The 18,480-nt window shown below is 49.3% G+C and overlaps 1 protein-coding gene across 3 annotated transcripts in view; it reads right to left on the bottom strand.

Moving 5' to 3' along the window:
• Nsd2 (nuclear receptor binding SET domain protein 2) overlaps positions 1-18,480 on the bottom strand; it is an 86,108-nt gene that overhangs the window by 22,244 nt on the left and 45,384 nt on the right. The window contains exons 6-10 of one of the 3 annotated variants that reach the window (XM_026380374.2): positions 15,591-15,735; positions 11,812-11,930; positions 9,162-9,243; positions 7,773-7,897; positions 788-5,702 (exon numbers count right to left, since the gene is read on the bottom strand). In XM_026380374.2, coding sequence (XP_026236159.1) covers positions 5,631-5,702; positions 7,773-7,897; positions 9,162-9,243; positions 11,812-11,930; positions 15,591-15,735 — 543 coding nt within the window. In that variant the 3' untranslated portion in view covers positions 788-5,630. Of the gene's footprint in view, positions 1-787; positions 5,703-7,763; positions 7,898-9,161; positions 9,244-11,811; positions 11,931-15,590; positions 15,736-18,480 lie in introns of those variants that run through there. The other 2 variants (XM_026380373.2, XM_077803595.1) reach the window with 2 other exon arrangements.

The following is an 18,480-nucleotide window of genomic DNA, read 5'->3' on the forward strand; positions in this document are numbered from 1 at the left end:
ACCCTTATTAAGAGCTTTTTCCAAATTTAGCTCACTGAAACTACAGGAGTGGTTAGAAGAAAAGAAAGAAAAGCTCCTGCGGGCTGGCTGGCTGGCAGGCAGGTGGTGGGCTGCTTCTGGGGGCCTCCGTGGCTCCGAATGGCTCATGGAGCAGTGACAGGGCCCTGAATGCCACTACTGGAGCCTCACTAAGATACATCTCGTGACAACAGTCCAACAAAAAACTCATTTTTCTCACCTTTTGCAGGAAGATGGGAATAGCATGAACCAACACTAGATTAGAGGGCGTCGAGTCTTAAGGTTGTCACCGGAAGGCTGACTAGCTGGAAGTGCAGGGCCCACTGCCCGTCCCTCGCCCATCAGCTCACCTCCCACTTCTTTAACGTCAACATCCAGAAACAGGCAACTTGAAATGCTGAGTTCAAACCCCAAATTCAACATGTCCGTCAGACAGAGGTCACAGGTGGGGGTCTGAGCACTTCAGAGGTGAGAATGGAGTGGGTGTTGGGGGAGCCCAGGACATCAGGAAGCAGCCCCACCGCTGCCAGATGCTGACCCATCTGGTGGGGGAACTGAAGCCCAAAAAAAAGGCCTTTAACGCAAGCCCTCGGGAAGAGAGCCCAACACTCTGCCCACCAACCCGGTTCCTCCCTGAGTGTGGCTGGAATGAATTTAAAAGCTAAAAAAGGAGAAAATACATGGAGAGAAAGACAGAAAACACAAACCAGTCCTGGGTCAGAGGAAGGAACAGCACCTTTTATTTAAGATTTACAGAAAGTTAGCACGTTTCCACTTGGAGATATCTCCTAAATTAACAAAGTCTGTTTTGAGGAAATAAACAGGAAATACATATTTGAATGGCATTATAAATGTTCATGACACACATGAGGCTCATTTCCTGACTGGGGCCCAATCCCACATACAGAATACAGACCTTACAATATCACAGTCCATGGCAGGTGGCAGGCCCGCCCTCACCCCACCTCCCCGCCAGCCAGTAGGCAGGGTCCCTGGCTCTCAGCGCCCCTCCCTGCAGCTGCAGGCTCCGCCTCCACACCAGGTGACAGCCAGCTGTGGAGGTGAATGTCACCTGCATGGGCTCCACAATCCCAGAGCTCTTCTACAACCCCCACCATCCCTCCCACGTTGACAGGAAGTGCTGGAAAGGAAAAGCCAGCGCCCCAAAGGACAGCCTTCCTGCCGCCTCCTCACCCAGCCAGGCCAGATGGGCAGCAACCATCTCCCAGCAGCTCAGTTCCTGCCTTCCCAAGTTTTCTTCAGTCTGAAAACCCTTTCTCCAATCTCTACTCAGTGATGACACCAAGCTGCCTGTTCTCCTTAGAAATACTCCTTCAGGGCAGGGAACACAGGCTCCTTCATCTAGCACGGGGCCTGCAATGTGGCACCGCCCAAGGGGACAGGACGGGAACAGGACCGTGACCGCCTTCCGCCAGCTGCCAGCAAGCACAGCCACAGAAGGCTCACTCACCACAGCCCCGCCCCTTCCGGGTGCTGTCACACAGTGAGTTTTTAATTTTTTGACAAAACAAATCCCTTCACAAATTGAAGACTACATCATTTTTGAAATACAATCACAGACCTTGAACAATAAATATTTCTATAAACCAACATTACTTTTGTGTTTAAGTTACGCTTTTGTAAAAGAAACTGATTACTAAGTACTTTCACAGAGTGTTTTGGATTTACAAATGATAGGAATCCTGTGCTCAGCAGATTTAATGAGTTTTAAATCAAAAGGACTAATCTCAAAACAGGTCTTCCAAGTTAACATCACAGTGAAATATTAGAGCAGAATTAAAATGATTTTAAAATAAGTCGTCATCTAAAATCTGGAATTCAAAATAATTTTTGTTAAAATGACCCTTCCAGGTTACACAGACTGGAACCTTCCCAGCTGTTCCTAAATGACAGGGTAAGGGCCAAGAGTGAGTCACTGAGGACATAAAGATCTCTAGTCCACAGGGCCATCACATGCTTCTCCGTTAGCTTCTAATCTACGCCAGCTTCTGTGAGAAAGGGCAGCAAGGACCCAGGGGAGTTGTGGCCATAGCTGGCCATGTGGCTGCTGCTCCTAGTTCAAGACCTGCCTTGTCCAAAGCACAGGGAGTCTCTAAAATGGTCCCAGCTGTGCCTCAGTAATGGCCGCACCCTGCTGGGAAGCAGGCTGGTGAGGGTGCTGGGCTGGCTGGCTGAGCCTTGTCTGGAGGGCTTGAGAACAGACAAGACCATCTCCAGTCTGCCTCCTGCCTTGGCTCATGCAGCCAAGCAACATCTCTGCAGTCAGGCCAGGACCCCAGTCCACCCCAATCATTTCTTGCAAACAATATCCCCGGATGGTTAGCATGCTTCAAACATTGCCAGAGCTACATGTAAAACTCAAGGACCACATATAACCCTGAAAAGTTACAAGTGTGGATCCAGCACGGGACTACATAGGTACATGGCACCTACCAGGACAGGGCTGCCAGGTAGCTAGAGGGACTCCCAGGCAGGAGAGACACTGGGAGTTCCAGCCCTCACCCTTCCAGGACAAGTGCACAGGCTCTCCCGCTGGCTAAGGGACGGTCCACCTCCATCCCTGGCAGGTCAATTAGCGGTCATTTCTGATAAAAATATTACCCAAGGAAATCAAAATAGATTTCATTTACCCAAAGTCCTAGAACACCCAGCAGTCAGCATCTGTGTGTGTGCAGTATTGGGGATGGAATCGAGGTCCAAGCATGCCACAGAGCACTCTGCCACTGAGCCACACCCCAATTCCAGGAATAGGCATATTTCTTTAAATCAAAAACACTTGAAATGCCATGAGGAGCAGAGCCTGGGCATGCTGGGAAGCCTGGGGTGCGCGGGACAGCCTGAGAGGCAACAGCAAGGTCCTCAGCAGCTGCTGTGTCTGCCTCTAGAGTTCCTAAACTAAGATAATAAAAATATTGAGTTTTAAAACATAAAATGTTCCACGTTCCACACTGAGTCCAAAGGGCTGGCCTGGCCCAGCACATGCGTCTGCTTGGACAGAAGGGTGTGCAGTGGCTCAGGTCAGCCAGTTCAGAAGGCTGCACTAGAATCAGAGACTCAGAAATGAAGCAAGCTCACTAAGCCTTCCACTGCTGACACTCCAGCACTGGGAGGTCCACAGGGCCCCGGCTCTGTCCTGCACTGCACCAGGTTGCCACCACACCCTTCTCAGGTCACACACTTTCAGTCCTCCTGACTGACACATGTGCATGGGCAACCTCTTCTGTTTGGGCAGCTAGATGCTAACCTACAATCTCAATTTTCTTCTCAGTGTGTTCCTGTGACAGGCCCTTAGAGGGTCCCAGCATCACGCACACTGCCTGGCCACACCCTTGGGCTGAGAGATGGGGGACTACAGACCATCACTGACAGCGCAGCTGCTTCCTTCTGCCTTTCCTCACTCGCTGGCTTCCAATCTCTAAGACCCTATTTGGGTCTTCCTGGGCCTGAAGGGCCACTCGAAGCAGGCTGTCCAGCTCCCTCCTGCATCACTGGCCCCTCTGCCAGGAGACACCTCCTCATGATAAAGCTGGGCCTAAGTCTCTCGATGCTTTCCAGGAACATTCTCTTAAAAACACAGGAAGTTACCACTTTCAGTGGGGAAACATGGATATGTCCCAGCACTCTGCAGAAAGGCCAGCCAGGCAGAACGGCAGAACCCTTGCACTCCACAGCACCATCCCTGACACTCCGCTGGCACACCACTTTCCAATGCTCGTCTTACGCAAGAGAGCCACCTCCCTGGCCAGGCAAACATGGACCTGTGGGTGTCTGAAGCAAGTCAGACGAGATCACGAGCAGAACTCGTCTCAAAAAAGGGCAGCTCAAACGTCCTTAGGCCAGACATGTACCACTGCTGTTCTGACAGTTGTAGTAAACGAAGGAATTCCATGTTCAATTCGCAGAATAATGAATTTTGTACTCTTGGCAGCTTGTCCAAGCCTGAGCTTTCAAACAACTCCACCTCTGACCCCAAGGAAACTGCTTCTCTGCCACAACACCAATACTAGTCTTCAAAGCTGGGTACTTCTGCCACATGCAAGACTGTTCCCTAGAGGGCAGATGCTGCTACCCTAACCCTAAACCTACACAGCAGACTCCTAATGTCCCTGGGGCACAAGGTCTTCCCAGCTGAGGAGCATATGGCCCTGTGAGCACTGTTCTATCCCTGGGACAGCCCCCTCCTCCCTTCCAGAGAACAGCACCCCTCCTTGGCTTCCCACACAAAACCCACCGTGCTCCAATTTCAAATGCAGTCCCTCACTGGGCCCATACTCTGAGGCCAGCATCCTTACTGCAGGACGCCACCTGAACCAGATCCATTTTATTCCATCGTGTTTCTCTTATTTTAAAAGTCAGTGGCTAATGTTTTGACACTCTTAAGTTTACCAGAGCTCCTTGGGTTCTCTAAGGGTAGCAAAACTCAGACTGCTCCTAGGCTATCTGAGGTCACATCTCCCACTACTCTGAGCAGATCCATGAAGCAGCCCCCAGCCCCCAGCCCGAGTCCAGCACCCAATGTGCCACACAGACCCAGCTTCTGTCAGACCACGGTATTGCCCCACATGCATAATGTAGTTGAGAGGATCACTGTTCATGCCAAGGCAAAAGTTATGCTTCTGGATAAAAATGGAATGATGGTGATTTCATCTTTTTATTATCATAACCATTACTGTCACAACAGCGAGCCGCTGAATCCTTGCAAGGTGCCAAGCACCCCGAGAGCTTACATGCGTTACAGTACTTAGTGTTCGGAACAAAAGCATTCCTCGGGAACTTTCATTACAGACCAGACACATCTGAGGAGTAGCCAGGAACAGCTGGGCCCCGTTCCTCTGGCTGTGAGCAGCGCAGCTGCTGCAGGAGCTGGGGCCCGTGCCGCTTCCCCATGCAAATGTGCGGACACTGGGCATGGCATGGCTGGCACCAGGACCATGACACATGTGCTGCTGACGCCCCACAGAAGTGACTGGCAAGGTGGCTGGCAGAAGTAGCCCTGGGTGACCATCACCGAGTCAAGAGGTGGATGGTTCACAATGGACTGTGAATGGTACTTGGCCCAAAACTGTGTCTAGTGTCATAGTAAAACTGTTCATAGAAAAGCACAGACTCAAAATGCCTCCTGCCTGTTGTGCTGGAAACTGGGTTCGTATCTACAGCACTAACTGCATTTCACTGGCAATTAAAACAGCTGACGAGGACCCCTCCGTGTGCTGTTTGCTCTTTGTCTCTGGAGCAATGGGTGCTGACATTTGTTCACAAAGATGCAGGGAGTTATGACCTGGGGGAAATGACCCTTGAGGCAGTGTCACTGCTGCAGCTCTGGGGCGGCCCTCCGAGGGCCTCCTCCCAACTGAACTCTACGTTGCTCTCGGAGTATGGGTGTCTCTACCATGAGATGGACGTGACTGAGTCAATGGCCTTGATCAGGTTCTTACCTTGGTCTTACAATGTGTTATCTGTTCTCTTCACTGTATGTGTTTATTAATGCCAATAAAAACAGAGTACCATATGTCTTCCACACAATGACTGTGAGAGCAAGCATGTCACTGAGTGTGCCGATGACGCACGCCCGCGGCAGACATCTCGGGCCATTACATCACTCTAAGTGCAGTACAGGGCATCTGGTTCAAGTCCAACTTGACTGATGTGGGCTCCCACAAAAGCTGTCACCAGTGAAGGCGAAAAAGTAAGAATTTGCTCTACTAAGGGAATAAGAAATGAAGTTACAAAACAAATCACATCAATTCCTTCACAGGCCGTTGTCATGCAAGTGTGCAATTTAATATATTCTCTTCGTTGGGGTGATGTAGAATCATGTAATAATTATTCCAATAAAAATTTATTTACCACATACACATTTGTCAAGAATTTAAACCACAACACGACCTACAATGTCTTGAGATACCAATCTTAGGAAAACACCTTGTTTTTTTCCAATCTAGTGTGACTGAAATATAAAGGAAGGAAATATAGACATGCAAGAGGGAGGCAGCCCTCACGAGGGCTGGTGGGGTGCCCGGCCATAGCCACCACACCAGAGCCAGCCCAGCAGGCTTCCGGGCAGCCCTGCAGCACCAGTAGTATGTAGCACTGCACACCTGCAGCTGCCGGCCACGGCTCGGCAGAGTGAGTGCACAGTGGACAAGCCTCTCGATCACCCAGGGCCAGCCAACCAACAGTGTGACTCTGTGAGCCACACAAAAGAGACCTCCTGGAGAAGGCCTCGCAGTCCAGGTGAACTCACATAAGGAGCACGATGCACACCATAGGTTTGGGTCACCTCAAGTGTGGGAAGGTTCCACATGCGATATAAATACGCTCTGTCATTGACCAACCTCTACAGCTTGACAGTCACACACAGATTCCGTCTCCTGAGCTCAGAGCAGAGGCCACATCGGCCAGCTGCTCTCCCGTCTCACCTCCACCCTTACCACCCCAGCCTGGCCTGCACGAGACTGGCATCCAAGAGCCGCAGAAAGGATTCCAGTGGCCTCGATGCTTTTCTCTCTCTCTCATATCTGACACCAGCATCAGCAAAAACTCAACCAGAAAAGTGAACCAGAATAAGAAAAATTCATCAAAAATGTTTTATAAACAAAACCACCAACTTAAGTAAAAGGGCCTACAGAACTAAAACTTTGTTTTTAATATTCTTATTTGGAATTCAGGCCACCTTTCATTTAATTTCTAGGATACTGACCTGAACTTGGGTAAGAAAGAAAAAAAAGGGGAAATGATTTGTATAAAATCTGCCTTTCCAGGTTCTAGCAAGCTCCTAATCAGAAGCTTTGAGAAGAACCATGTTTCCAGAAGGAAAGAATGTTTGTCTACACAGCAAGGAACAGGTGAGCACCTCGCCACAGCCTCTGCCTGGCCCCGCAGAGGGGCCCACAGTGCTGTCCCTGACTGACAGGAGAAAGAAGCCATCCTGTCCCGCCTCACTACCCTCTTCCCAATAATGGCCAAGGTCACCACCTCCTCACTAATACAAAAACAGGACTCATGTCCACAGGAGAAAAGCAGAACCACAGGGACCAAGGGAAGAAATCAAACTGGAAAGGAACCACTGTGAAGGGAGCCACCGGAGACTGGGCCACGCTCACCTTGCAGCACAAATGCTAGGCCTGCATTTGTGACTGCTGCTTTTTGCTAGCTTTTGGCAATGGCAAAGTCCCAGACTTGGTAGTGCCTTCTAGGTGTCATGCCACAATGACAGTAGCAACAGCCTTGAACAGCTACTGCTCTGCTGTCCTGCTCTGCCAGCCCAGGAAATAGGCAGTGGCACAGTGGCAGTTCTGACTCTCCTCTGGGTGCCAGATGTGGAACGCATGAAAACCAAGGGACTTGTGGCTTCCCCAGGCACCTGCAAGCCCCTCGCCCCTCCCACAGAGTGCACCATGGCCAAGAGCAGCTCAGCCAACAGTGGCCCTGTGAGAGCCAAGACGGACCCCCTATGTGAGGAGGGACAGCGTAAGGCCTACAGAACACGGCATGGTAAACACAGACTGCAAGGACAAGGAAACAGCCTCAAGAGCGGGGCGTCCACACATTCACACCTGCGCATGCGCTCAGCTGGTAGCACCACTGTCCCTCCTGTGCGTGTTCTGAGTTAGGCCCTCAATGCGCCCCCATGGAGAGCACTGCTATGTGCTCGCCGAGCCTGACCTTCACTCTCACTCAACCTGTAACCACAGCCTTCCCGGGAATACAGGGTCCCATCATCATCATTTTACCTCGTTCTCGGTCAAGGACGCAGAAGGAGACGAGCTTTTGCTAAACCCGAGAGCTGCAGATGCTGCTGCGGAAGCCCGGTTTCGCTTCTTCAGTGGTTTGCAAGCATCAGACAGATTTTTTGTTGCTGAAAAATAGTTTTGTTTATAAAGTAATGTTTGAAATCTTAAACCCTCAGCCTCTTGCTGCTATAAAATTACCCCTCAAATAAATGAAGTTCTACAGAGACTCTTCTGGGTCCCTTTGTCATATTAAGGGCTTAACTTTTTATCATGGAAAAATCCGAATGTAAATAAAAGCAGATAAACTGTACAGTGAACACCAGGTCCCCAAGACCAGGCCCCCGAACCATCAGGCCAAGGCCAGAGAACTCCATTCACACCTTGTGCCATGTCCCCTTGACAGAGTATTCTGGAGCAAATTCCAGACATGTCATCTCATCCATAAAAAGCTCAGTGCAAACCTCTAAAGCAGTTAACAGACAACAACACTGCCAGTATACTTGAAAGTAATGACCCCTTTCTATCACCAAGGGCCCCCCAGTCGCACTGAGAGTTCCCGCTGTTTGCACATGTTCTTTAAAGAGACAGGCTATTTAACTCATTTTCAAAAACCAGCAAAGCACCTCACACAATTTAGGGAAATCGGCTTTGCCAGTCTTCACTTCCTCAGGCTTATTCTCCCAGGAGCTGAAGATGGTTAGCCACCTCTGATAAACTGTCAGGCAGATTTCAATAATACAATTAATGAAAAAGGTAAAGGGGGTGTGATTACCCCTTTCAAAATTTGTTTTGATAAGCAGTTTTATTTTTTGGTACTGGGGATTGAACCCAGGGCACTCTCCAACTAAGCTGTATCCCAGCCCTTTTCAAATTTTGAGACAGGGTCTCATCAAGATGCCTGGGCTGGCCTGGCATTTTCGACCCTCTTTCCTCAGCCTCTGGAGGGACTGGGATCACAAAGTGTGTCCACCCCACCCAGCATTAAGCTGACTTCTTTAACATGTGACAAACAAGCAACTAGTAATGACTTTTACTCTTAGCTAAGGTCAACAGAGATTCAGGGTCCTCGAGGGATGGCTTTTGGCAACAACTGGTGCCACCAAGTAAGAAATCTGAAAAATTCTGGCTTAAATCACTCCTCCAGTAAAATTTCAAACAATAAAGTAAAAATCAGCAGAAAAGTGACTTTAGTTAACCGTGCGTTAAGCCTTAAAACTCACATGTCAAGGGGCTTGGGTCAGCAGCATGAGTACCTCTCCCTTCTCGCCCCATGGTCCCTCTGAGGTTGCCCGGGGTTCCTCATACCCAGCACTCCTCTCCTCTGGCCCCCTCACTGAGGACCCCTGCTCACCCACCTACCCAGGTATCAGAGAGACCTAAGCACATTACCTGCCTGGCTCCTAAGCGAGGAGGCTGCCTCCGTGGCCCTGTAGGAGCTGGCTCTGGCCATTTTGTCAGTGGTCGTCTCTCTCTGTCATTTAGAAAGAAAAAAAAAAGAAAGAAAGAAAAAGGGAGAACAAAGGAAAAGAAAGAAAAACGTCTCCTAATGTGAATGAACACAGGTTGCTGAAAACTTGTGCAATGGAAACTTCTTCCTTGGGAAGTATGTCCCACACCCCACTTCCTTGGGAATTGTGTCCCACCCAAGGCCACCCCATCTCTGGCTTCTCCTCTCTGGACTTCCTCTTTCTGCACCCCAACTCCGACAGCTGTCTGCTGGGCAGGTGCAGGGCCCTGCCCAGGTCTGCTGTGGCTGCTCCCTTCAGATGCCTCCCACGAGGTACCCTACCCTTGCTGTCTGCACTTCCCACTGAACCCAAGCAGGGTGTCCATTGAAGAAACCTAGCCTTCTACCCCAGAGGTCCAATCACCTCAAGTCAACCCCAACTGGCTCACTCAGTGCCGAGAGGACTAGTCTAACACACTACAATGAAGACCTCCAATTTTGAGATAAATTCCCAAGACCCAGTAAACTCCAGCAAAAAAAAAAACAAAAAAACAAAAAAACAAAAAAAAAAACACATCAACAAAACACATTTTCTTTTTTGGTCCTAGGGATTGAACCCCAAGGAAGGACTGCCTGCTGGGTCCACCTCTCAAGGAGGCTTGTTCCACACCTGTGCCCTGTGCCTGCCACACCAAACATAATCAATGCCTATTAGGAATGACATGAATGTGCTCAGGTTCATGAAAATCTGACAGAGGACACACCACTACTTTGTTTTATATGGTGTACAATTTCCTAAGCTATAGTTTTAGAGAAAACATCCCATCTGGCTACTTGATGTGAACCTTCATATTTCAAAAGTTCAGGGCCATAGGTGTTTTTAGGTATATTATTTACACAAATATTTCAAAGCAACCAATTTCAGTATGATCACCAGTAAAGACCTGCTTTAGGGGCTGGGGCTACAGCTCAGTGGTAGAGAGCTTGCCTAGCACATGTGAGGCCCTGGGTTTGATCCTCAGCACCACATACAAATGAGTAAATAGAATAAAGGTATTTTAAAAAAAAAAAAAAAAAAACTGCTTTAGAGCTGGCGTCCAGAGAAGATATTAAGTATGCACTTCCTGATAACCTCAGTGACGCCCGGAGAATGTGACCCAACTTAAGCTGGACACCGATCACTAACTGGTCCCAACTGTTGATAGGCACTGAGAACACTGTGTTGGCCAGGAAAGTAAGGCAGGCCCTGCTTGCTCCCTTGAACTGCACACACACCTTAAGAATTAAGACGCCGATGTGGCTCAGCAGTCTGACAGGAAAGATTATTTTCCATTCTTCCAAGTAACACAAAACAAAAAGGCAGCATAATACAGTATCAAGCTGTACTCCAAATCATAAATATACAACTTCTTCAGAACCATTATTGAGTAAATGTGAATTAAAGTATAAAGTACAAAGTCTGTCTAAACTCAGTTTAAAGAAATAGCCAACTGACATTGGAGATGGCCGAGGCAGGCACGTCTGCCCCCAGGCACAGCAAGCTGCTGTTCCTCAGTTCCCTGTGTGAGGCAAGCTCTGCCCCTGACAGATGTGGTACAGGGTACAGGGCCTGGGGCTGCCAGCGGGCCAACTGCCCCCTTTAGGTTGCATCAGTACTGCCCACACTGCCTAGGACCCCCACTGAGTAAACAGTATCATGAATTACTAACAGACTCAAGAGGTTCCTGAAATATGATTTCAATGCCTGAAACGGATTCTTTAACTGTTTTATTTATTTATTTATTTATTGGTACTGAGGTTGAACTGAGGAGTGCTCTACCACTGAGTAACACCCTCAGGCCTTTTTGAGTCAGGGTCTTGCTAAGTTGCTTAGGGCCTCAGTAAGTTGCTGAGCCTGGCCCTGAACCTGCAATCCTCCTGCCTTAGCCTCCTGCATTGCTGGGATAACAGGTGTGGCCATTGCACTGGGCCAGATTCTTTTAGTTTTTACTGAAGTTTAACATACATCTCTAATGGATTTTCATATCAGCTCACTGAACAACTGAACAGTAAGTCCAACAGACAAGAGTCTGCAGTTACATGATTCTGGGGATAGAACCCAGGCCCTCAACTGTGCCAGGCAAGTGCACCACCAGCGAGCTATAGCCCCAGCCCAAGAGTTTTTTTGTTTTTTTTTTTTTTAATGTTTTAGTTGTAAATGGACATAATACCTTTATTTATTTATCTTTATGTGGTGCTAAGGATCAAACCCAGGGCCTCACACATGGTAGATAAGCGCTCTACCGTTAAGCCACAACACCAGCCCTCCAAGAGTTATTTTTAACATGTCATTTTATCCAATTTAAGTTTATCCAATTTAAAAGCAATTTATAAACTCCCAGGGTTTGGGTGCTATTTCCCACAGCCAAGAGGCAGCATCTCTGTCACCCTGAGGGTAGGCACTGCTTTCTTCGGCAGCCTTCTCCCAGGGCTCTGGAAAAAGAGCAGGCTTCGATGCTGAGCAGCACAGGGAGCTCAGAGAGCCTCTGCCTGCCTCCCAAGCCCCAAGAACCACACTTTCCCAGGGGCCAGGCAAACCTGGAACATACTTACCTTCCGGAGACTGTGCTTGTCTGTCCTGAGTCTTTTCCTGGGAACATCCTCAACGTCAATATCTTCTGAAGGGTCCTCCGTCCTCTTTGTGTGGGTTCTTTTCTTCCCGTTAATGTTACCTTGAAATAGGAGATGGGGAAATGCACGTGAGAAACTCCATGTGCTGCTCTCCGAAGTACAGGACCCTGGCCAGGGCAGTGGACGTGCAAGCCACCCTAGGGGAAGTTTCCAGCAACTCTGAAATCCCCAGGTCCTATGTTTCACATTCAGAATCTCCTTATACCAAAACACTGGGGACTGAAAATATACCTTAGAGATTATCATATTTGTACTTATTATCATTTTATTTTAACCTACTGGAGTATTAAATTTATACATAACCTAGTATTTGCTTACTAACATTCAAAGACTGAGAGAATACCCAGTGAACTTTAGAACAATCTGCTACCACTTATGCATTCTCTTACAGAACATCTAAGTACACCACTACATTTTTATCTACAAAGGCTTTCTCTTCTTTTTAGTACCAGGGAATGAACCCACAGGCACTTAACCACTAAGCCATATTCCTAGCCCTTTTTATTTTTAATTCTTTTTTTTTAAATATTTTTCTAGATGTAGATAAACACAATATCTTTATTTATTTATTTATTTTTACTTGGTGCTTAGGATTGAACCCAGTCCCTCACATGTACTAAGCAAGTGCTCTACCACTGAGCCACAGACTCAGCCCTTTATTTTTTATTTAGAGACAGGGTCTTGCTAAATTGCTTAGGGCTTCGCTAAGTTGCTGAGGCTAGCTTTGAACTTGCCATCCTTCTGACTCAGCCTCCCAGGCCACTGAGATTAAAGGTGTGTGCCACGACCAGCACACCCAGCCCTTTTTAAATATTTTTTTACGTTGAGACAGCATCTCACAAGGTTGCTGAGTCTGGTCTTAAACTTGCTATCCTCCTGCCTCAGCCTCCTGAGCAGGTGGGATTACAGGGGTGCACTCTGTGCCTGCTTACACATTTTCTACGTGTGTGCTTGACTATCCACACAGTCATGTCTCAGGATATCACTAATCCCCAAGAAGATGTGCAAACAGGACTGGCCTAAAAACAAATCAGGTAGACAACACAAGCGCAGACCCTGGAGACAACCAGCTTGAATGTGCCAGTGTTTATTTTTAGAGGTTCAGGATTTCTTATTAACAGACTCTCATCAACTTCTTCAGGACACTGTCACCCTCAAACTCACTGTTAGGATGCAACACCAGCACCGGGTACTCAGCCCCCTATCAAACAGCAGGCCTCTGGAGGAGGCACCAGAGGCCCCATATGCCAAAACAGCAACAGAGTGGCAAGCCATGATGGGGTGCTGAGCAGCCAGTGCACAAGCTGTCCACCTCCAGCTGCAGGCTATGCAGTAGGGCCCAGTTCTGTCCCTCAGCAGACTTGGGCTGGCCATGAAGTCTGCATGGGAACAGGCCTACAGAGGACAGCAGGGTCTTAAAGTCACAGCCTGAGTACAAGCACAATGAAGCCCAGTCTGCCCCACTTGCCAGAACCTCCCTGGCAGGTCTGCCACTGAGCCTCGCTCAAATGCAAGCAGCAGCATCTTCCTATACCTATCTTCCCACAGGGAGGCAAGCTCCTGGGCCTGTCCACGAGTACCTCATGAGCACCGCCCCTCCACTGGGATGAGGCAGCAGCAGCTATTCATGGAAGCGAATAACATGGCATCCACGTGAAGTCTGCAGTGAGACAGTGGGACAGCTGGCACACAGCGATGGCACACCATGCTCTGGGCGGCACCAGGTTCCCCTGGAAGCCAGAGTTCAAGGGCACCCAAAGACAGCATGCTCCTGATGGACACTGTGATGGAAACCCACCATCACCCTTACTATCTACCCAGTGCTCAGGGAAAGCCCAAGTGGCAGATGATGACACACAGGCAAATTTACTCACTCTTTAAGGATGAGCATCTCTGGCTTTGGGAAAGCCCAGCTCCTTTTTAAATACGGCACCCCTGTGCAGAAGCAGAAGCACTCCTCTCAAGCACTCCTCTCAAGCAGAGGCAGCCAGCTTGCCTCTAGGGCCAACACGCAGACCCTGTGTGTCTTGGGCTCTAAGCTGCAGCCCTTGAAGCACACACCAAGCAGCGTGAAAAAAAGGCCAGACCAACACAGTCAGTTGATGTGGAGATCTAAAAAGCCCCAAATTGTTGGGAGCCATTCTCACACGTGATCGGGTGCCTCCCGTTGAGGGTCTGAGGCACTTTGGCATAAGTCGAAGTTTTTCCCGGCCCTCTACTGATGAGAGAGCCCATCCGTGTGGGGGTGTGCCTGACCACTGACCCCGGGGACCCAATCGCTGACCCTGACCTTGGAGTGCAGCCCCCCCCTCAACCTTCATTGGATGGAATTCTCCCCTGAATCTCTGGTTCCCTAATAAAAGGCTACTCCTCGGCGTGCTCGCTCTCTCTCTCCTGCTAGCCCTGAGTAATCCTTGCTGCCCTGCTGGGCGGCTAGAGGAGCGAACCAGAGAGGGGAGCCGTCTCGGACCTAGCAATAGAATTAAGGTAATTGAGTCTTGTGTTTTTATTTCGATCTCGTCTAACTAACTTTATGCCTAGAACCTCATTAATGAAACCACTGCGCAGGCCGCGTGGTAGACCAAATAACACCTGTGAGGGAAGGAGGTGCCACTGTGCCTGTGTGATCACTGCCAGCATAGAGGAGCCACTCCTGCACAGCCCAGCTCACAGGGCCTGCACCTCCTGTCAGCTGAGTCTTGCAGCACTATGTCTGGTTGCTCCAGAACTCCTCAATGATGAACCTTGACAGATGCACATTTTCTGTACCTTTTCTTGATACCCAAAGATGTCACGCCTATTTTTTACATTAAGATGGCAGTTTTCAGTCAAACATTGTGGTGCACACCTGTAATCCTAGCAGCTCAGGAGGCTGAGACAGGAGGATCCAAGTTTCTAGCCCAGCCTCAGCAACTTAGTGAGGCCCTAAGAACCTCAGCAAGACCCTGTCTCTAAATAAAATGGAAAGGTTTAGGAACATGACTCAGTGGTAGGGCACATACTTAGCATGTGGCAGGCCCCATCTTCCAGCCCCAGCCCCATAACAGGAAAAAAAATTTTTAAAAAGGCGGTTTTCCACAACTTGTGAGTCTGGGAACACACAGACCGCAAACCTGACACTACTGCATGTCTTCCAAGTCTTACATTGTTCTGTCCTTTACCTTGTCACTGCCCCAAGTAACACTTTCTATTTTTTAAACTGAAAGCCCAGAAGGAACCAAAGGACACACAATCCAAGGTCAATCCCGTCATCCCCTCACCTGCAAGCTCTCAAGCAAACAAGCCAAGAACTGCCCCTCTCTGGGCCTCACGAGGCCTAGCCTTTGAAAGCAGGCCCGAGAGGAGCCGAGCACAAGTCAAGACTGGACGCGCTGCTTGGGCAGCTCCAATGCCAGGCCACAGGCCTGAAGTCAGACCTGTCCCCCCAAGCCTGGGGTCCTAGAAATGGCCTGGCTCCCTTCCTTCTTCTGTCCTCTCCTAAAAAAACCTCTCTCGTGACTACAATGGCCAGAACACCTGCTCCCCAAGAACAATAGCAAGGGACCTGCAGGCCAGCAGAGGAGCAGAGGACCAGAAGACAGAGCTCCAGGACAAGAAAGAAAGCACAGACAGCAGAGGCTGCCGCCTCACGGCAGGAACATTCTGCCAGCACCCCAAGGGTGTGGTTCAGCGGCCGGCTGCACACACAGGCCGCACATTACCAGAGTCTTCCTCAGCCGGGGTGCAGGTCACGAGGGCAAACTTGGTGTTATAGCGTGCCTTCTGTTTTTCATTGAGCATGTTCCACTGGGAGCTCAGCAGTTCTTCAATCTCCTCGCCTGAGGCGTCAGGGTGCTCAGCAACAACCTGTGAGCAAGCAGAAGAAGCAGAGAAGGCCTGATCACCAACTCACTCCTGCTTTGCACAGATGAAATGTATAGCCCTTTCCAACTTAGCATGTGGCGTTTTTATTCCTGCATCATGGAGCTTTTTCTCAGAAAAAAATAAAAGAAAAATAACACTTAACTAATGTTGTGATTCATTGAGAACTCATTGAGAATACAGATAAATGGTTAAAAATAAATAAATAAAAACATTACTTTTCCAAAATCACTAAATGCATTTGTAAGTCAGTTTTCTATACCCCCAAGACATCAGTAGTGAAGCAAAGCCACAGAAGCCCTAGCCAGGCTTCCTCTCAGGCCCCAGCACCCAGGATCCATCTTCCAGTGCTCACCCCAGAGGAACAGTAAAAGCGGTCCAGCAAGGAGGGGTTCCTTGCTCCTGCCCCAGTGCTTTAAGACCATCACTGCACAGCCCAGAGACAGGGCCTCTCTGCCCCTCCAGCCACTCAGCACCAGCACCCCAGGACTGGCTAGCAACACAGACCCCCAGGCCCCTCCCAGACCTCCTGGCCAGGAGGCTTCCAGGTGGTTTGTGTCTGTGTCACAGTGATCTGGGGGCACACACAGCCACAGCCTCAGGAGCTTGACACCTATGGTATTCAGATCCCACCACATCCCAGTTCAGCCCAGTGGGCTGGCCTCTGTATTGTTTCCCATGTGCACCAAGATGGAGAGGCACCAACAAAGGGGAGGGCACAAGGGCCAGCACACTAAGGGGTGCAGCCCACTATGGCTCACTGCCCTTTTCAGAAAGACCCAGGAGCTAAGAATCATTTTTGTATTTTTTCAGAGGCTAAAAAAAAGAAGAGTATTTCACTTCATGCAAAAATTTCAGAAAACTCAAAGATTAGTGTCCACAAACAAAACTTAATGGGGGGGCTGGGGTTGTGGCTCAGTGGTGGTGCACTTGCCTAGCACATGTGAAGCACCCACCCCTGCCCCAGCGTCCTCAGCACCACATAAAAATAAATAAATTAAATTAAATTTAAAAGTCTTAAAAAAAAAAAAGCTTCATGGGAACTCAGTCACAAGCTGGTATTGCCGTTCTGCCTGGGGTTGTTTTCACACTGCAACACCATTGGGACAGAGACCTCATGGAATGGCAGGGTCCCAGGATGACACTTTTCTGACCAGCAGAGCCCTACCAGCACTTCTGGGACCAGATGGGATTCCAATCTGGGCGCTGGGCTTTTGTGAACGTAGGCAAGTGAAGGTGTAGAATGTGAGCAGCGTCCACATTCAGAGCATAAATGTTAGCTGGCTACCATCACCACCTGGATCTACCACTTGCCCAGTCAACACCTGTTCCTGCCTCCAAACACAAACTATGCCCTCCTCCATCCACTCTCCCACTTCCCCCCAACCTCTGCTCTGCTACAGCCTGTTAACTAGACAGGGACAGCCCCACCACCTCCCCATATCACCTTTCCAAATGAAGGTGAGCAGCAACTTGCAGACACACCTAGCCTGACAGCCTGCAACCTCCCACCTCAAGGACACCTTCTGCAGTTTCAAGTCTGGTTCTGGCTCCAAGGCACCACAAGGGTTCTCTCTTCCTACCCCTGCCTGGGCATTCCCTGCCCCACTCACACCAATCCTGTCACTTGACTTGGGTGTCTTCCCCTTGGCTAGGCATGGCTTTCTGTCCATCTGCCTGCAGCCTCACCTGCTGCATGAGCTCACCCCTCCCAGCTCAGCAGGCACCAAGATCTCAACCTTCCTCCAGCAAAGGCTTCTGTGCTGCGCATCAGTTCCACAGGCACAACCACGTGGCCAACAATGCCCTCCTTGGCCACCCATCCCTGCCCCAGCATCCTCAGCACAGATCGTGCTGTGCTCCCAGCTGCCTCACTAAACTCACCAGACTCCTGAGTCCCCCCAAGGCCACCTTCCTCCTGCTTGTCATCCTGCACCACTCAACATTCTTTATTTATCCACTTCCATCCAGAGCATCACAAGCACAGATCTGAATTTCAGCAATCAACCTCCCGGATCTTGATCCTGTACATCTATCTCCTTAACATTCCCAAGCCAAAGAGGCTAGGCCGCCACAATTCTGTGGGAGGCCTCCACGTCATGTGACCAGCATTTTCTTCTCCTGATTGGTTTGAGGCACTGTGGTCATTTCCAGTGATGTGGTCACTTCCAGTGATCTGGTCACTTTCTTTTTTTTTTTTTAAATTAGTTGCTCATGACAATACAGTGATCTTGACATATCATACATTTGAATCAAATGGGGTATGAATTCTCATTTTTCCAAGTGTACAGGTTGATCTGGCCACTTTCAAGTGGCTGTGGACGGCAGCCCCCATCTTGAGAGCAGTAAAAATGTAACAAATGTGTCTTCAAGCCAGGTGTGCCTTCCCGCAGCCCCATAGGTGGAGCTATGCTCACCTGTTCCTTTATAATATTACCCCTTGCCCTGTATGGAATAGAAAGTTCCATGGAAACACCCTTTGTGTGTCCCCTTCTCTTACTGTGCCCTTGGGTGTGGCCTACCTAGGTGTCAGTCAACCTGCTGACAGCAGACTCAGGAAGCTAGACTCAGCCCCCTGAAACCTGACCCCTGGCCTCATTTGAATGGCTTCTCCTCAATAAAAGGGGTCAGCATGCACTCTCTTTCTGTGGACCCTTTAAGGTCAGAGTAGCCGTCACAGGACCTCCAAAATAAAAAGGTGTCTCTGTCTCTTGTGTGGTTATTTTGCGC

The sequence above is a fragment of the Urocitellus parryii genome, chromosome 10 (assembly GCF_045843805.1).
Source record: "Urocitellus parryii isolate mUroPar1 chromosome 10, mUroPar1.hap1, whole genome shotgun sequence".
NCBI lineage: Eukaryota > Metazoa > Chordata > Mammalia > Rodentia > Sciuridae > Urocitellus > Urocitellus parryii.